The 19,297-nt window shown below is 49.3% G+C and overlaps 1 protein-coding gene across 5 annotated transcripts; it reads left to right on the plus strand.

Moving 5' to 3' along the window:
* The first annotated feature begins 5 nt into the window (after positions 1–5).
* Positions 6–19,261, plus strand: Gga3 (golgi associated, gamma adaptin ear containing, ARF binding protein 3). Of its 5 annotated transcripts, none has more exons than XM_034504820.2 (17): positions 6–145; positions 8,477–8,561; positions 8,680–8,755; positions 11,166–11,264; positions 11,938–12,061; positions 12,328–12,431; positions 12,736–12,816; positions 13,125–13,262; positions 14,293–14,374; positions 14,468–14,584; positions 14,904–15,143; positions 15,435–15,502; positions 15,781–16,091; positions 16,325–16,545; positions 17,034–17,203; positions 17,329–17,439; positions 17,631–19,261. In XM_034504820.2, the coding sequence occupies exons 1-17, from the start codon at positions 106–108 to the stop codon at positions 17,739–17,741; spliced, it is 2,178 nt and encodes a 725-aa protein (XP_034360711.1). In that variant the 5' UTR covers positions 6–105; the 3' UTR covers positions 17,742–19,261. The 5 variants fall into 5 exon arrangements, with proteins under 5 accessions (XP_034360711.1, XP_076791587.1, XP_076791588.1 ...); XM_076935472.1 differs by having other exon boundaries at positions 67–145; positions 11,119–11,264; XM_076935473.1 differs by lacking the exon at positions 6–145 and adding an exon at positions 373–430 and having other exon boundaries at positions 11,119–11,264.
* Positions 19,262–19,297: the final 36 nt, after the last annotated feature.

Raw genomic sequence — 19,297 nt, forward strand, 5'->3', positions numbered from 1 at the left:
GCAACACCCGGCGCTCTCGGGTCCCCATGCAGGCCCCGCCCCCGACCTGCTCGCGCAGAACCTCGCGAGGTTTGAGGGTGCAGGGCCGGACCGGGCGGCTGCAATATGGCGGAGGCGGAAGGGGAGAGCCTGGAGTCCTGGCTGAGTGAGTATCCGGGGCCGCCTCTACCTGACTTCCAGCCACGGGCCGCCTTCCTTCCTCCCTCCCTCCGCCACCCCCTCCGCGGCGGCGGCGGCCGGTAGCAGTCCGCGCCCGGCGTCGCCTCGCCGCGAGCATCCCGCGTTCACACCCCTTAGCGAGCAAGGGCCCTTCCCCGCTGCGCGTCCTCAGGCTCCCGCGGATGACACCTGCAGCTCGAGATCCAGCAGGCCCGGGAAAGCGACACCCGGGTTCTTCGGGCTGACAGGCGGGCGCGTTGGGGAGGTTGAGGTGGGACTGCCCCCGACCTGTGCTCTGAGACCGTGTACCCCCAAAGCCCCAAGAATGGGAAAGCTCTGGATCTGGGCTGGTCCCTCTGGGAGTGTTGAGTGGTGCCGCGCGCGCGCACAGCTGGCAGCTTCAGGATGGTGACCGTGGACTAGATAGACCTCATTTCCTCAGTCAGGATGCTTGAAGTGAGAATTGTTTTCCAAAGCCTGACTACAGGCAACAGAGTACCAAATAGCTTGCTAAATGTGTATTGAAGCGGCTCGCTCGCGCTCCTCCCCCCTCTCTCTTCCCCTCTCCCTCCCCCCTGTCATATTTAAGGAGATAACCCACTCTTGAGTAAATCAAAGATCGGAGAATCTCTTGCTAGATCGGTGTGTTGCTGTCCTCACGTTTATTTTAGTAGGGTTAACAAGGCCGGTTGGTCGCGCCTTATGAAGGGTTAATGTCGCTCTTAAATGGAGACAGAAGTTAGATAAGATTCCTTTATAGATGCTGGAGGTCTTTCACTGAATACAGTTGTCTCTTTGATGTCGTGAATGTTGTTCCTAGCTGCATGGCCTTCCTTAAGAAATATCCTTCAGGAGATTGAAATTAAGCTTTAAGGGGAGCTACATCCCTCCCCCCCCCCCCAAAAAAAAAGTAAGATTACATTTGCAATGTCTGATATTTGCAGGCAGGTCACAGAGCCATCTCCCTATATGGAACAGTTCTCTGAGGAGTGCACGGTGCTGGATTACAGGCGCTGGTTAAAATCATTTGCCCAGGGAGCCCAGTATACAGTCCGTCCTGTAGTCCCAACCAACTGTTGTGGGTGATGAGGCAGGGCCTGCCCGGCCTACAAGTGAGCTCAACGTAAATAAGTCAAATATGAAACTTTCTCTCTGAAAGTGAAAACGCTGGCTAGAGATCACTGTAGAGTGCCAGACTGTCCTGGAACCCCCTGTATAGACGACCAGGCTGCCTTCCAGCTCACAGAGATCCTCCTGCCTCTGCCTCCCCAGAGCTAGGATTAAAAGTTTGTGCCACCAGGCCTGGCTTCCAATCCCCTTTTTGAAAGATGAAAATAATTGAAATTGTAGACCAAGTATCTCACCTAATGAAACAGGTTCTGTTGCCACAATTCAAATAGAACATTCTGACTCTACTCAGACCGTTTTCCTGGAACCATGCAACTGGGTAATAGCCAGAGCAGAATTGATGCACTGCACAGATGGTAACAGGAAAATAGGGGTAACTTAAATGACCTAAGCTGTGCTAAGTGGGGTTGATTTAGTTGTTTTGTTTTTGTGAGACAGAGTCTCAGGAAGCCAAGGCTGGCCTCAAACTTGCTGTGAACCTGAGACTGGCCTTAAACGCCTGTTCTTTCTGTTCTATCTTGAACTGCTGGGATTTCAGATGGTCACCCTCTGACTAGATGGTGTGACTTGTACCAATCAGTGAACCAGTCAGTGCCATCTCAGAGAAGGTCCTTGTCACCTACAGTTTGCCTGAATTACTGCAGCAGCCCCTCCTTAGTCTGCTCTGCGTGCTTCTAAGACAACAGTTATAATTTATCATCATTCCAGGGCTGCCAAACCTGCTACCCTCCTCCCAGTCTGTCTCTGGCCATTACCTGTCTTTTTCTTTGATAGTCTTCTGATGTTTTCCCAGCAGCACACACTGTTCTCATTAACCCTGAAACCCTCCTCCCCTTGCTTAGTTATATGCTTCAAACCTATCAGAATATTCCATTAAACCATCTCCTGATGACTTGAGCTGTCTCCTGGGGCTTGCTTGGGACATCCAGCTCGTGCTTACTAAGTATTAAGGAGTTTACTTTAGCCAGGTGTAGTGGTGCACACCTTTAATCCTAGCACTTGGAAGGCAGAGGCAGGTGGATCTCTGTAAGTTCAAAGCTAGCCTGGTCTACAGAATGAGTTGCAGGACAGCTAGAACTACATGGTGAAACCCTGTCTGGAAAAGAAGGGGTGTGGGGGGCAGTGTTTCAGGAATTTTTCCAATTGTAGTGTATGGGCTGCTGAAGTGAACAACAAAGTTTAAACACTTGTTCCGAGGTGGCCCTCTTAACTTAACGTGTGCTAGGCGCTGGGTTCCATGCCAGCCTTACAAACACAGAAATAAAACAAAAAGGTCCAGGAAATTCAAGCAGTCTTGCCTTACTTCGATGGATGTGCTATCAGAATGGATAGAAATTGAGGCAGTGAAGATTCTAAGTGGCAACCTAAGTACTGAAATGCAGGTTTGTTTAGGTAACTGGGGAAGAGGAAGCGGAGAATGACCTGAGACAGAAGGAGAAAATAGCATAAGCTAGGCCAAAAAAAAAAAAAAAAAAAAAAAAAAAGGGAACCACCATGAGAACGCTGGGTGGCGGGCGGTGCGTAGAGCACACCAGTTAACAACTATAGGAGTACAGGGGAGGCCAGCTGCAAGTTAGGGCTGTCTGAGACACTGGGCATTTACATGTTGACAGCGGTTAACAGGTTCCCATTCTTCTCACACCTGATGAAACCACCCTGTTAGGAGGATTTCCCAGCACTTGGAAGGTGAGGCAGGAGCATCTCTCGAAGTTGAGGCCAGCTGGGATACATAAAGAATTAGTGCCATTAAGGGTTACAGGGTGAGACCGTTCCGAAAAGAGACAAACCGAACAGCATAGGCAAGATGGCTCAGTGAGTGCTTCCTTTGCGCTACACTTGAGTTCAATCACTAGAACCATAGCAGTGAGGAGGGGAGAAGTGCCTGTGTTCGAGTGCGTGCGTGTGTATGTGTGTGCTACGCCATCCACATGCCCAGTGTGATCCAGTGTGAGAGAAGAGGTGGAAGTGGGTTAGAGGGCACGCTGGGAGGACATGACTGAGAAAGATTGGTGCAGAGACAGGGATTAGGAAGGTGGTTCCGCAGGTGAGGTCACCTGCTACTGAGCTTTAGGACCTGAGTTTCATCCTGGAGAACCACATGGTGGAAAGAGAACCAACTTCTTCAAGTTGTCATTTGACCATCACATTTGTGACATACCACACATCTCCACCCCTTCCCACATAGAACAGTGAGTAAATATGTGATAAAAATTGAAGGTGTGGGTGACCTCAGGAGCAGGTAGGGAAGGGACAGCAGTAGGGCTTTAGACCTGGGCTTGGGAGTGGGTACCACTGTGCTTTTGAATAGTGGCAGACACTGTATAGAAATAGGGGAAGTTAGGAAGGAGAAGTGATGGGTTCTCAGGCTTAGGTTTGTATCAAAGGAACATAGTAATGGTCTTGCCTGGGTCTGATTTCCTCCTCACATGCTCGCACAGAAGCACTACTTCTCAAAGGTGTGGCTGTGTGCAGCTGTTTTGTACTGAATCTGTAGTTTCTCCAGTGTCTTATTTTGAGATATGTGCAAGCTCGAAGCATCTCGGACAACTGCAGTGGTTAAAGCATTCATTTTCCATGGGTGTTTTTTCTTCCTGCACTTGGGAGGCAGAGACAGGTGGATCTCTGAGTTGGAGGCCAGTTCTACAGACACAGAACTAGTTCCAGGACAACCATGGCTATACAAATCAACTCTGTCTCCAAAAAAAAAAAAAAAAAAGGCACAGCAGGGCAGGTTGACCATAACCCCTTACTTCCTTCCTTTGCTGTGCTTTTGGCTCTTGGGTCTGCTTATTTCTAGTCATCGCCGTGTGCAACTTGAAACTTTGGAGAGGCTCAAGCCATGAAGAGTTAGAATAGTCAAGGCTGGCTATTTTCATCCTTATCTTCTGATGTCATGTAGGAGTTGAGGCTAGCAGTGGTTAAGCAGAAGAGGAGGGTAGGAAATCTGGAGGGATGGAAGCAGCAGAGAATGAGGTTTCCACCAGAGACCCAAAATAGCCAAACTGAGTCAGACCAGGACCCAGAGGGGTGGTTCAGGGCCAGGTTTACAGCAGAGAACTCCACTGTTGGTAGGCTTCTGCAAGAGGGAGAGCGTGGAGTGGGGGGAATGGCTGGGCACGCAGAGCTAGAGTCACCTCATACACCCTCAGGAGTTGTGGCTGCTCTGGGTGACAGTGTGCGTGTGAGCTCAGACACCAGGGAGTGGCGCCAGAATGTATTTTGTGCCCTGTGCAGGCAGTGTTCCTGTACACACAGTAGGTGTGGAAGTGCTGCTAGAAGCTAAGCAAGCTTGGGGAGAGTTTCCTTTGAAGGTGTGTTTTGTGGAAAGAGTCCTCATGTTACTCGGTTTGGAAGACAGTTTCCCATTGTCCACGGTATAAGTTTTGTGACAGTTAAGGAGGGAAGCACTGGGTGTGGGGCAGGTCTCTCAGTGTCCTTCTTTTTTCTTTTTCTTTGTGTTATTGTTGTTTGTTTTTTGAAACTGGTTTTCTCCATCTGTAGCCCTGGCTGTCTTAGAACTTGCTTTGTAGATCAGACTGGCCTTGAACTCCAGAGATCCACTGCCTCTGTATCCCAAGTATTGGGTTTAAAGGTATGTGCCACCATACCCAGCTGGTCAACCATTTCTTGACATATGGACACTGCTGAATAAAATAATCCCTCTTTTTTTTTTTTTTTCCCCAAGAGAGTTTCTATAGATGTGGCTGTCCTGGAACTCACTCTGTAGAACATACTGGCCTTGAACTCAAGAGTTGGATCGCCTCTGCCTCGAGTGCTGAAATTATCTTTAAGGATTGAGGACAGCCACTTTGGTGTCATATATCTGTAATCCCAGCACTTGGAAGCAGAGGCTAGAGCATCAGGAGTCAAGATCATGCTTGACTATTTAGTGATTTGCAGCCTAGCCTGGTCTACATAAGGCCCTGTCTCAAAGCAAACAAATAAAAAAGCTCTGGCCACATTTTTTCACTCTACATATAAATTTATAAACTTGTACTTGTTACTAGAGATTGAAGCCAGGAGCTTGCAGGCCTCAAATACTGGAGTTCCCTCAAATCTATTTACTATTTATCTTATAGTTACTTTTCTATTGCCCTGACTAAGACCCCATGACTAAGCATTGTGGAAGACAGTGTTTAATTGGGGGTTTACAGTCTCAGAGGGTAAGTCTTTGACTATTGTGGTAGGAGCCTGGCAGCAGGCAGACAGGAATGGCACTGGAGCAGTGGCTGAGAGCTTGCATCTTGAGATACACCCTTGATGCAGGGAGCTACGGAATGATGTGGGCTTTTAAACCCTCAAAGCCCGCCCCAGTGACACACCTCTTCCAACAAGACCACCACATGGGCCTATGCCATGTGGCTTCACTTTCTAAATATAAAATTTAACCACCAGAGTCTTCTTGCTGAAACCAGTCAAAAAGTGTTGTCAGGCGGATCCAGCCCCACCCTGAGAAGACCTCTCTGCTCAGATGCTCTTTTCTTGATGGAAGGATGAATTCTTAGGACTCAGTAGCCGGGCAGTGGTGGCGCATGCCTTTAATCCCAGCACTTGGGAGGCAGAGGCAGGCAGATTTCTGAGTTCGAGGCCAGCCTGGTCTTCAGAGTGAGCTCCAGGACAGCCAGGGCTACACAGAGAAACCCTGTCTCGAAAAAGAAAAAGAAAACAAAGGATTCAGTCCCCCACCTTACTGGTGATTTGTGGGCAGGGGAAAACAGGATCCCCTTGCTACTTAAGCTGCCTGGAATGCCTTCCTTCCTTCCTTCCTTCTGTCTGTCTCAATGAAAGTTGAGATTGTGAGCATCCACTGTACTGTTCCCAGCCTGCCTTTGCTTTTGTTTATTGGCATTTGTCATTGAACCAAGGGCCTTGTGCATGCTAGGCAAGTCTTCTACTGCTGAGCTATAGCCCCAGCCTTCCTTTTCTATTTTCCTTTTTTAAAAAAAATGTGAAACGGGCTGGAGAGATGGCTCAGTGGTTAAGAACACTGACTGCTCTTCCAGAGGTTCTGAGTTCAAGTCCCAGCAACCACATGGTGGCTCACAGCCATCTGTAATGGGATCTGATGCCCTCTTATGGGGTGTCTAAAGACAGCAACAGTGTACTTACATACATAAAATGAATAAATAATTTTTTTTTAAATTATGAAATGAAGTTTTGTTGCCTAGGTTAACCTTAAAACTTTCTCTTTCAGGCTAGCCTTGAACTTTTAAGCCTCCTGCTTCAGCTTCTCAAGCAGTTTGGCCTATGCTACCAGACCCAGACTAAATAGTGATGTTGTTGTTGTTCTGGTTTGTTTTCCGAGACAGTTTTCTCTGTATAATCCTGGCTGTCCTGGAACTCACACTGCAGATCAGGCTGTCCTGGAACTCACAAAGATCTCTTGCCTCTGCCTCCCAAGTACTGGGATTAAAAGCATGCACTACCACTGCCTAGCCAAATGGTGATTTTTAAAGTTAAGAAAACACAGCTTGTTATGGTGATGCATACCTACAATTTTGGTGTTTTGAGATTCCAAGGTAGAAAGATAATGCTGAGTTCAAGACCAGTCTGGGCTGAACTATGAGAATCTAAAAGAGGGTAGAAAGAAGTGGGGTGGCTCAACCAGTAAAGATGCTTGCCACCAAGTCTGAGATTGATTTTCAGGAATCAAATGATAGAGAACCAGTTCCTATAGGTTGTCCTTGGACTTCCATAGTCACAGCACTTGAGCCCCACTGCCATCCCCCAAGTAAATCAGTGTAAAGAAGAAAACAGCCACATTTAGAACCAAAATCAGGAAACTTAGGAGGTTAGCCCATCTAGTGTTAACAAGTCTGTCACCACAGGGAGTTGAGACTGTCTGGAGAAGATGTGCTCCAGGCTTTCCTGTTTGTCTGAGCCCGAAGCCCTGAATAGCAAGTAGCTTGCTAGATTTGTATTAGACCAGAAGCCGTTCACCTCACTCAGCTGGGCCATCTTCCTTCAGCACAGGTTCCAGAGGAGCAGAGAAGGCCAGAACAAATGTACCTGGGCTTCACCTTCAGTGCTGGGATTCCACAACTCCATGCTCTCAAGATGCTCTCAGCATCTACCTGTACTTGACCATTGAAGACCATTTAAACCTGAGGGCACTGAAATCACGTGACAGAGCTCTTTATGCAGGAGAAGTCTGCACAAGATTGAAAGATGTTTCATTAGAGCTGAAAGCATTTGTAGAGGGTCCTGTGCAACTTCAAAAGTCTTTAAAGATTAAGAAAGATTTGGTCCTGAAAATCTTTGTGAAGGATCCGTAGAAAATACTCATTTTTATTTATTTATTTTTTACCTAATTCAGCCTATCTTCAGCTTCTCAGAGACACTTGTTGCTCCTGCTGACCACCCAGCTCCATTTATTAGCATTGGTTGTTGTCTTAGGGTTTTCCTGCTGTGAACAGACACCATGACCAAGGCAACTCTTATAAGGGCAACATTTAATTGGAGCTGGCTTACAGGTTCAGAGGTTCAGTCCATTATCATCAAGGTGGGAGCATGGCAGCGTCCAGGCAGGAATAGTGAAGGAGGATCTGAGAATTCTACATCTTCATCTGAAGGCTGCTAGCAGAGTACTGGCTTCCAGGCAGCAAGGATGAGGGTCTTAAAGCCACATCCTCAGTGACACACCTACTCCAACTGGACCTTACTTTCTAATAGTGCCACTCCCTGGGCCAGGCATATCCAAACCATAACAGTTATGTAGTAAAATGTGCAAGTTTCTTGAAGTGTTGTAGCCACCTGAGGCCATTTTTTTAAAATAAAACTTTAAAGCAGCATATTTATTTAAATTTACACTTATTAGTATACTGTAGCTGTCTTCAGACACACCAGAAGAGGGCATCAGATCCCATTACAGATGGTTGTGAGCCACCATGTGGTTGCTGGGAATTGAACTCAGGACCTTGAAGGTCAGTGAGAACTCTGATCATTCAAGTTTGTGTTTGTCCTTTGGATCCCAATCTACTCTGACTTCCATGAGGTTTTTTTCTTTTTTTACTGAAACTTCTAAAAATATTGGACAGAAAGCAAGATTTGTATTTGCTGACTGAATTCTGGAGGTATTCTTATGAAACAGATTTGGAAGCAATATTTTGTTGTTTAAAAATTGTGGAGATATCCTTGTGTTATGAGTTGCTCTTTTAACAGTCAGTTATCCTTTGTGTTTTGTTTCAAGATAAAGCTACCAATCCTTCCAACCGCCAGGAAGACTGGGAATATATCATTGGCTTCTGTGATCAGATCAACAAAGAGCTTGAAGGGTGAGTACCAGAGGGAAAGGGAGAGCGAGAGCAGGAGCAAGCAAGCAAGCGCTTGCCAAGGAAGTCTGGCCAGTTGGCCCTCCATCTGCAGACTGATTGTAGTGTGCTTGTCTATCAGGCCCCAGATTGCTGTGCGACTCCTGGCCCACAAGATCCAGTCTCCACAGGAATGGGAGGCAGTGCAGGCCCTCACGGTAGGTCTTTGCTGTCCAAGAGGACAGCAGTGGATGTTCACTTGCTCAAGTCTCTCCTCACACACACATTAGGCCATTGATAGTAACCAGACTCCTGCCCAGAGTCCAGTAGAAAGTCCCTGATATAAGTTGGGTGTGTGTAGAGCATTGCAGTCAGCTGGTCCACAAGTCCTCAGCCTCCAGAGCTGCCATGGAGCCTGCACAGGTCCCTGAGGGGCACCAGTGTGGGGCTCAGAGAGGACCTAGGTAGTCTTGACTTAAAGTGTGGTACATACAGTGTATTGTACAGCTGGAAGTACTGCCTGCTCTAGTGAGGAGCCATGCTCACAGCCACAGCCACAGGGCAGAGGTGAGCATTTGTTCCGACAGTGAAAGGAGCGCTCAGTGCTTCCTTGCTCCTCAGACAGCAGCCAGCTGGAGAGGACTGTGGCATCTTTTCTGAGCCTGATTTCATTTGGGTCCTAGAGACATAGAGCAGTGAGGCTTAGAGACCAGGAGCACTCTCTTCCAATATGGAGCTGGGACCTCAAAATGGTGATTCCCCCTCCCCCCAAGGGCAACTAAGCCCATTGTTTGTTTTGTTTTGGTTCTGGTTTTTAAATTTGGGCTGCCTTTTTTTTTTTTTTTTTTTTTTTTGTTGATCCTTTTGTCTCCATCTCCAATGAGTTGTTAATAACATGAGCCACCATGCCACCATGGCTGGATTGCAGGAGACAGTTTTGGTCTCCAGAAGACATTTGATAGTGTCTGGAGATGCTTTTAGTTTTGGGGATGGTGTGACAGTGGCAACGAGAGAATAGTAACCAGAGCTACAGCTGACCATCCTTGAGTGCACAGGAGAGCCAGCCCCACGGCAGAGGGGCCAGTCCAGAATGTCTACCAGCTGCAGCTGAGAAACCGTGCTTTAAAGGAACCAAGCATTGGAAGCTGGGAAAGATGTTTCATGGTTAAGAGCACTGGCCACTCTTCCAGAGGACCTTGGTTCAATTCCCAGCACCCATGTGGAGGGATTCCCAGAACCACATGGAGGTTTACAACCATTATTCAGTCCTTTATCCATTCTTATTTATTTATTTATAGTTTCTTGAGACAAGGTTTGTCTGTTTAACAGCCCTGGCTGTTCTGGAACTTACTCTGTAGATCAGGCTAGAATTCTGCCTCCCAAGTGCTGCGATTAGAAGTGTGTGCCACCACCTTGACACCTGGTATCACAACCATCTTTAAGTCAAGTTTCAGGGTATCCCATGTTCTCTTCTGACTTCTTTCAGTACTGCATACATGTGGTATACAGATATACAGGCAGACAAACACACCTATACTCTTAAAATAAAATACTCTTCCCTTTTGTATGCATGTTTATTTTGAAAAAAGAGAAACCACTGGGCATGTTAACACATGCTATTTGTCTCAGTATATGTGATCACACACTTAATCCCAGCACTCGCTGTATAGAGGCTGGCTGATCTCGGTGGTAAAGTGCTGTGCAAGTGTGAGACCTGGGCTCAGTCACTGGAACCTACAGAAAAGCCAGATGTGACTCTTGAGTGGCAAACAAACAAACAAACAAACGGCTGATTCCTGGGTCTCATTGGTCAGCCAGCCTAGACTAAGCAGTGAGTCCCAGGCCAGTGAGAGCTCCTGTCTCCATACAAGGTGGAATTCATCACAGAAAGGGTACCTGAGGTTAACCTGGCATACACACCTATGTATTCATACCTAAGCACTGCTGTGTGCAAGCTGAATGAATGCTGGGGCCTGAGCAGCATAGGAACATGTCATCAAAAGGAAGCAAGAGAAATGTTCCATCATCTAAACAAAAAACAGGAGATTTAGATGTCTCCTACACCTGCAGAAATGACAATTTGTGGAATGGACTTGACTATTCTAGGAGTCGGAGAAACTTTCTCTCTCTTTTTTTCTATTTTATGTATTATGATTACACTGTCGCTGTCTTCAGACACACCAAAGGAGGGCATCGGATCCCATTACAGATGGTTGTGAGCCACCATGTAGTTGCTGGGACTTGAACTTAGGACCTCTGGAAGAGCAGTCAGTGCTCTTAACCGCTGAGCCATCTCTCCAGCCTGAGAAACTTTCTCTTTGGACTTTAGTTTTCCTCCTAAGGTTCCAAGACAGTATCTTTCTGGAAGACCTCTTCCAGGTCTGACAGCAGACTTCCTGGTGTCTGGGACTCAGCGTTTCCTGCTCTAACCTTTGTAGAGCAGTCTCTAGAGAGCATGCCGTTAGAAGGAGGGTCTGTGGTGATGGGTCTAGTTTACCCTCTATCCTCCCCGGGAGCACATCGTTTCCCATGGTGAATCCCTTCACTTGGGACTGGTTTCTTAATACGCGGTGGGGACCAGGGTCTTGTTCCATAGCTCCCTCAGGGACTGGCTCTCTGTGGCCACAGGTGCTGGAGGCATGTATGAAGAACTGTGGCAGAAGACTTCATAGTGAAGTGGGGAAGTTCCGGTTTTTGAATGAATTAATCAAAGTCGTCTCTCCAAAGGTCAGTTGGTAGCAGTTTCTGCTGTTCTTTCCCATACTGGCTTTTCTGCTCCATTAGCTTCTCCATGGAGATGAGCCTGTGTGTCCTGTACTTGCAAAGCTGGTTCCTAGAGGTGGGAAGGACTGATGGGGTTGAGATCTGGGCAGCTTCTGGTAGATGCCCAGCCTGGCTGTGTGTGCCCAGGGAGAGTGTGGGTGGCTGTACTCTGTGCTCCTGGCCTCCATCAGCTACAGGGTTTGCGTCTGTGCTCTGCTGGACAGCTTCAGCTAGACAGCGAGTCAGTTGTTATGCTGGTGGCATTCTCAGAAGGTCCTCAAAGAAAATGTGTTTTTGGGGCAGGGGGCAGTAAAAGTGCTTGCTACAGCTCTGAGGGAGATCCAGTACCAACTTCTGGCCTCTGCAGCACCCACACGTATATGGTAGACACTTATGTAAATAAAAATCAATCTTGATTACATTCCCCCTTTTTAACGTCTCAGGCAGCTTCTGCATGGAAGCACAGAGATCCGGCCTTGGCCCTGTTGTGACTGCCGGCTCTGTCCCCTCCCCTGCTCCATCACACCATAGGGTGTGCTGGTTTGTTTGCAGCATGGGAACTGGAATGAGGGGAGCACACTGTGAATTCTTCCTTGGCGTCTCAAATATTAGACTCTTACTTTATTTTACCTCCTAGTACTTGGGAGACAGGGTGTCTGAAAAGGTGAAGACTAAGGTCATCGAGTTGCTTTTTAGCTGGACACTGGCCTTGCCTGAAGAAGCAAAGATTAAAGATGCCTACCATATGTTGAAGAGACAAGGTATGTGTTTACCTCTCCATTAACCTCAGGTGGCAATGAAGGTGGAAAGTTAAGGCAAAGAAGAGAATGTTGGGAGTCTCCGGGGTCCTGCCAAGGTCCTTTCTGTAGAATGAATTTGTCATGAGGGCTCAGCTGAGGTTCTAGTGGGTTGAGGTGAGAGTAGCCTGCTCTTCTTCCTTGCTTATCACAGGGATTTGGCCCTTGTTGTGTGAAGGACAAGGTGACCGTTGCCTGAGCAGTGCTCTGTCGTTTGTGTCTCCTCTCAGGCATAGTGCAGTCGGACCCCCCTGTCCCCATGGACAGAACGCTGATTCCCTCTCCCCCACCTCGTCCCAAAAACCCTGTGTTTGATGATGAGGAGAAATCCAAGGTAAAGTGTGTCTTGGACCTGGAGTTCTTTTAGATGAGCCATCGCAGGCGGACTGGGTGTGGGTGTGAGAGCAGAGGGGGTGCCTTTTCATCTTTCAGTTTTTGAAGCAGTCTCTCTCTCTCTAACCTAAGCTGACCTTGCATGTGACATCTTCCTGCCTCAGTGGCCTAACTGGTGCTACTGTAGTCATGAGCCACCCTCCCAAGCGTGCAGTGGGGTCTTGCTTGATATTGCAGTTCCTTCTGGTGCCTAGTGGCGCTGGGCACATGCTGCCTTCCTTCATTTGAGATACCTTCTCTTCCAGCTTTTAGCCAAGCTGTTGAAGAGCAAGAACCCAGATGACCTGCAAGAAGCCAACAAACTCATCAAGTCCATGGTGAAGGAAGTGAGTGGGTCCTGGTCCTCTGGGCGTGTGGCGCAAAAGTTCTTCCCCAGCAGCAGCCCTGAGCTGCAGGGCGGTTAGGAGGAGCCTTGTGTTCCCTATGGGAGAAAGCATAGAGGGGCAGAGGGTGGCAGTGGCAGTGGCAGTGGGAGGAGCTAAAACAGCTTGGGGTCGGTTTGAGGCTTGGAGTCCTAGGAGTCCTAGGAAACACGATGAGGGGTTGGCCTCTGCCCTAGTGCTGAACCCTGTCTGGATGTTGAAAGACAAGCTAGGTGAACTTGCTTTTTACTGCGCCCTCTTGGCTGAGGCAGGATGAGGCGCGCATCCAGAAAGTGACCAAGCGCCTCCATACCTTGGAGGAGGTTAACAACAACGTCAAGCTGCTCCACGAGATGCTGCTTCACTACAGCCGAGAGTACTCGTCAGAGGCCGACAGAGAGCTCATGAAGGTGAGTGGCTTCGAGCTGTGGCTCGCTGTTCAGACTGCTCTGCCCCGAGTGGGGTCCTGTCTGGGTGAGGACGTGCATGCTTTCAGTGGGTTTGTTCACTGTGTCAGGTGAGTGAAGGGCGGTGTCTGTTTTAGATAGCTACCACTCCTAGTGCATGTGTTGCCTGTGACTCCAGATAGGACATCCTGATAATGTCCTAGGTGCTCACTCCTACTCTCTGCCTTTAAGCTTTGGGGACACCTCAGTGGGAGACTTCCTGAGTGCCTGGTGTTGACATTGTAGCTTAGGCTATTGGCTTCTGAGACACACATCTTTTTATTTATTTTTCTGTCATACATTACATCCCTACTGCAATTTCTCCTTCCCCAGTCTCCCCCCCCCCCCAGCTTCCTCCCTTCTTCCAGATCTACCTCTGCTTCCTCCCCTTAGAAAAGAGCAGGCCTCCCAGGGACATCAACCAAACCCGCCGTAACAATCTACAGGAAGACTAGGCACATACTCTCACCTCAGGGCTGGACAAGGAGGAAAAGCATCCCGAAGGCAGGCAAGAGTTAGGGACAGCCTCTGCTCGCACTGTTAGGAACCCTACAAGAACACCAAGCTCCACAACCATAACATACGTGCAGAGCTGTTGAAGAACCCAGGTGACCTGCAAGAAGCCAACAGACTCATCAAGTCTGCGCTGGACGGAGGGAGTGGGTTCGGGTCCTCTGCGCATGTGCCACAGAAGTTCTTCCCCAGAGATCTTAGGCCCCAGAGGATGTAGGTCAGACACATACAGGCTCGCCACCACAAGAACATGGCCCACAGAATCAACAGACTGAGACACATTTTACTTAACAGTGGTACAGATGACTTGGGCAGTGTCGTTTGGTAGATACTGAAGACACAAAGATGTGAGCTCTGCTCCCAGCCCCGTCAGTAACTCTGGTCTGTTGGGGAATCCCACCATTTTCTGGGCATAAACACTGAATCATAAGACTTCTGAGAACCTCTTCAGTTATGAGTTTTATATCTGGGTCTCTCTTAGGAGCTCTTTGATCGTTGTGAGAATAAGAGACGGATATTATTTAAACTAGCCAGCGAGACAGAGGACAACGACAACAGTCTGGGTGAGTGTGATAGAGTCAAGGCAAGGATGAGTCAAAACTGTAGACGTGTGAGAGTCGTCACAGCCACACAGTAAGCAATCTCTTCTACTGTAGGAGACATCCTGCAGGCCAGTGACAACCTGTCCAGGGTCATCAACTCTTACAAAACAATTATTGAAGGGCAGATCATCAATGGTGAGGTGACCACCTCAACCATGCCTGACTCTGAAGGTAAATATTCTGATTTCCATTCTGGGACACTCCAGAGCAGCCACATGTCCTGACTGACCATTGAGCCACAAATGGCAGTGCTCGGGGAATTCCTGAGGGGATATAGAGCCATTCCAAGTAGCCCTTCCCAGAGGCCAGGAGGTGTGCACGGAGACTTGCTTTCTTGCCTTCTCAAGCGTGGTTTTCAGTGTCCCTGGAGAAATGGCAGAGTTAGGCCAGAAGGTAGAGCCTTAGCAGCTATGTCCGGGTCCTGCCTCTTGCTGCATGGACACTAAATTCACCCTGAATGCCCTTGTTCCTCTTCTGTCGACCCATCCAGGAAATAGCCACTGCAGTAACCAAGGCACTCTCATCGACCTTGCTGAGGACACCCCCGGCTCATCCCCGGTGTTGGCCCCAGCACCTGCCCCACCCACCTCAGGCATCCCTATCCTCCCTCCACCCCCCCAAACCTCTGGGCCTCCACGAAGCCGTTCATCCAGCCAGGCTGAGGCTACCCCAGGGCCTGACAGCACGAACAATGCCCTCTCCTTGCTGGATGAGGAACTCCTCTGTTTAGGTACGTGCACACATGGTATGAGGGGAAGGAAGGCATAAGGGTTAGTGTGCTTTCTTAGTTAACTCTTTGGAGGCCACCAGGGCCACCTTCCTGTGGGTTGCAGGGTAAACATGGTAGGCTGTGGCGCAGCTTGTCTCCTCTCTTTCCGGGAGGCCTTTGAGTCATGCATGAAGGGTGAAGTGGGTTTACTTCCCCACTCTAGCTGCAGAGGAACACTTTCCTTACAAGTAATCTTGTCTTGTCAGCTCAGTCCAGGACCTCATCTCATTGAGTTTTCTTTTGTGTTCTTAGGCCTTACTGACCCAGCCCCCACTGCTCCCAAAGAGTCAACTGGAAGTAGTCAGTGGCACCTGTTCCAGGTAGAGGCACAGTGATGGCAACATCACCACAATGCCCAAGGACCAAAGCTCACCCATTCCTCCTTAGGCTGTGTCTGGCTACTCTCCGCTAGAACCGGAGCTTATTGTATTCTCTAGTGTCTGCTCTGCTGGAGCTGGGACATGCTGCCTCCAAGGGGTCTTCCCTAAGGGTTCTGTGGGTCATGATGGGCAACTCAGAAGGGCCTGGTGGGTGGTGAACTCTTCCCTTTCTGTAGCCCCTTCTAGGTCTTTGCTCACCTGATATTTCTTTTATGCAGAATGAACCATCATCAGATCTGGACTTCTTCAGTTCCAGGCTAGTGCCTGTGGCCTCCTGCCCCTCAGATGGACCCCTGCTCCCTCCCCCAGTTTCTACCTCAAGTATGTCCCAAGCTCCACTGCCTGCTGCCTTCCCAGCTCCTGTGGTCCCAGCCAGTGCACCAACCCACAGCACTGGTTCCTTCATGTTCTCTTCTGGACCTGCTCCAGCCTTGGTTCCAAAGGCTGAGTCCGAAGGCCCAGAATACCCCAGCTCCAGCACTTCACATCGCCTCGATGCTCTTGACCAGCTTTTGGAAGAGGCCAAAGTGTAAGGGATAGGAGAAGAGGGTTGCTGAGGGTGGGGTGTCATACACAGGCCCAAAGGGAGGCTTCAGAGGATGGAGTCTGTGGATCCCTTTTGGTCCTATTAGTCAGGCTAGAGGCCAGTGGCCTGGGGTAGCTGGGGCCTGGGGTAGCTAGGGCCTGGGGTAGCTGGGGCCTGGCTTTGGATGAGGGCTTGCCTGGTAGTTCTGCTCTCTGACTTGCCTTCCTTGCCTCCAGGACCTCAGGCTTGGTGAAACCTGTTTCTTGCTTTTCTCCTGGGCCCACTGCCTCCCCGCTGCTTCCTGCCTCTGCCCCAGCCAGGCCTCTCCTGCCCTTCTCCACTGGGCCTGGAAGCCCTCTCTTCCAGTCACCGGCCTTCCAGTCCCAAGGCAGCCCTCAGAAGGGCCCAGAGCTCTCCCTGGCCAGTGTCCATGTGCCCCTGGAATCGATCAAGCCTAGTAAGTGCTGGGGACCGGCGGTCAGCCTCAGCTGTGGTGTGTGTAGGCTATGTGATCGGTGGATTCTGTCTATGCAGAAGTCCCTTACTGTTAAGGGTCTGCTTGCCTGCTGTCTCACATCTTTTTTAAAGTTGTGTTTTTTATTACTTATGAATGTCTGTGTACCTTGGTGTATGCATGTGCTTGACATGTGTCCACAGAGGTTAGAGGGTGTCAGGCCTCCTGAAACTGGAGTTGCAGGCAGTTGTGAGCTGACCAATAATGGGTTCTAGAAACCTAGATCCTTTGCAAGAATGACAAGTGCTCTTAACCACTCTGCTGCTCATTTCTGCAGCCCCCTCAGCTCCTTACAGCAGCTGTGTGACCTTGGTCCTCTCCAGTACTCCACAAGCCATACTGGCTTTTCTCCAACCCGTAGTACCTTAGGACTCCGCAGGGCCCTTGCCATGCTCCCCTACCACACTTACTCACGTAATACCTTCTTGCAGGCAGTGCCCTTCCCGTGACAGCCTATGATAAAAATGGCTTCCGCATCCTTTTCCACTTTGCTAAGGAGTGTCCGCCAGGACGGCCTGATGTGCTGGTAGTGGTGGTTTCCATGCTGAATACAGCTCCACTGCCAGTCAAGAGCATAGTGCTGCAGGCCGCAGTGCCCAAGGTATCTTCGTCTCCCTTAGCCTGAACCTACCGTGTTGACTGCCTTTCGGTAGCCAGCAGGTGACACTTGGTGTCTCTGAGACACCTGGACCATTCTCTTCAAAGGAGCTTCTTTTTTGTCTTCAGTCAATGAAAGTGAAGTTGCAGCCACCCTCTGGGACAGAACTTTCTCCATTTAGTCCTGTCCAGCCACCTGCAGCCATCACCCAGGTCATGCTGCTGGCTAATCCAATGAAGGTAAGCATGGGACAACCCACCTGGGGTCCACTGCCCCAGATTAAGATTAGTCCCAGGTTAAGGGACTGAGCATGGGTGGACATGGCGGTGCAAATGCATCCCTCAGGCAGAGTCATGAGTGTGGCAGGGGAGACGGTGTCTAGGAGAGGGAACTCCTGGACTGATTCTCATCTGCAACCCTCTAATTACAGGAAAAGGTACGGCTTCGGTATAAATTGACCTTTGCTCTGGGGGAGCAGCTGAGCACAGAATTGGGTGAAGTGGACCAGTTTCCTCCTGTGGAGCAGTGGGGGAACCTATGACCCCAGCAAATGTTGCCATCTCTACTTGGAAGGCAGGCAGCCCGGAGACAGGCTCTGGTTAGTCCAGCCACTGTACACCCTGGACAGTGTTTACAGCTTGGTGTGGATCGGGGCCTGGACACTTCTGTCAGGAACCAAGCTGCTGCTTTGGTCATCTGGGCCCCTAAAAGGACCTGTTTTATCTACCTGTGTGACTTGAAGTAGCCGTACTGTGTGGGTGGGGAGTCCCCTGTGGCTTCATTGGCCACTCTGGGATGATGGACTCTGGGCCTGGAATAAGATTCCCCTTTTTTTTTACTGGCATTCCTTGATATCAGGAGAGGGCTCTGAACAGTGCCTCTCCAACCCCTTCAAGAACTATGTCTTTACACCCTGAAGAGGCATGGCTTGTGACTATACCTCTCCTTGGTGTTCCATGATTCTTCCTTTTCCAGTAGGCACTGCTGCTCCTGAACTCAAGTGGGCAGCAGTGGCCCAGAGTGAGCCATGTGGAATACTGTAGTCTTCACTTTCTGCAAGCAGTAGCATCCCGCGGTGGCCAATGAGTGAGTGATGTGCTTGCTTACAGTGGCAGGTTGTGTCCTATGGACATCGTAGCAGGACAGGGAACTAGGCCTGATAGCCTCAACTAGGGATAGGAAGGAAAACGGAAGTGCCAGTGTTTCCCTTCAGAAGCAGGTACTGTGGCTTTCTGGGAAAGGCGTACCTCCTGCAGTGGGAACAGGCCGTCCTACTCACTACCTCGTGCTTGGCATGAAATAAACTGCTGTGCTCCCCATAAGCCTTTCAGGGGAAGACACCTCTTGCCACTCTGCATCCTGCTTTGGTCACTCCCTCTCCCTGCCACACAGAATGTGGTGTGGTACCTATGGCTGGACCCAGGAAGTCTCAGGGTCACACATTGCACTAGACTTTGTCCTTTTGTGCTGCACCCAACACCCACTTTTCCCCAGCTAAAGAGGGGCACTGTTGGCGACATGTTGGGTCTGGAGGTGATGAGATAAGGTCTGTGCTTGAACTGACTTACCAGACCCTATTGCTTCTACAGTGCTGTGCCTCAGCTAGCATGACCCCGCTGCTCCAGGTCAGACTTTCAAGCTTCACGCTGATAGGGAACGCAGCTGCTGTAGGAGTTGGGAAGGGGTCGACAGCAGTCCGCTGTGCTCAGTTGTCTGTATGCCTGTTCCCACTACACCTTTGGAGCGTCCTTGCTCTGTCTAGAGGTCATGTGACCTACCTCCCAGTTACTGTCCTTAGCTAGCAGGTTTCACAGTTTCCTTAAGTCAAAGAAAAAAAAAATCATTTTCACTGATGATGGATTAAATCCAAGTGCTTTCCAGAGACTGGTTGCTTCGGTGCTGGAACATCTGTGGGATTACTATGTCAATACAGTCTTTAAATATTTAAATTATGAGTGTCACTTACTACTATTGAGGGCACTGCTTCAGTCAATAGCTGTACTGGATGTACCACATCCTGCCCTTGTTCTGCTGCATGTGAAATAAAACCCTTTCACCCTGCTTGGTATCTTTCAATACAGAACACAGTGGCAGAGC

The sequence above is a fragment of the Arvicanthis niloticus genome, chromosome 6, assembly GCF_011762505.2.
Source record: "Arvicanthis niloticus isolate mArvNil1 chromosome 6, mArvNil1.pat.X, whole genome shotgun sequence".
NCBI lineage: Eukaryota > Metazoa > Chordata > Mammalia > Rodentia > Muridae > Arvicanthis > Arvicanthis niloticus.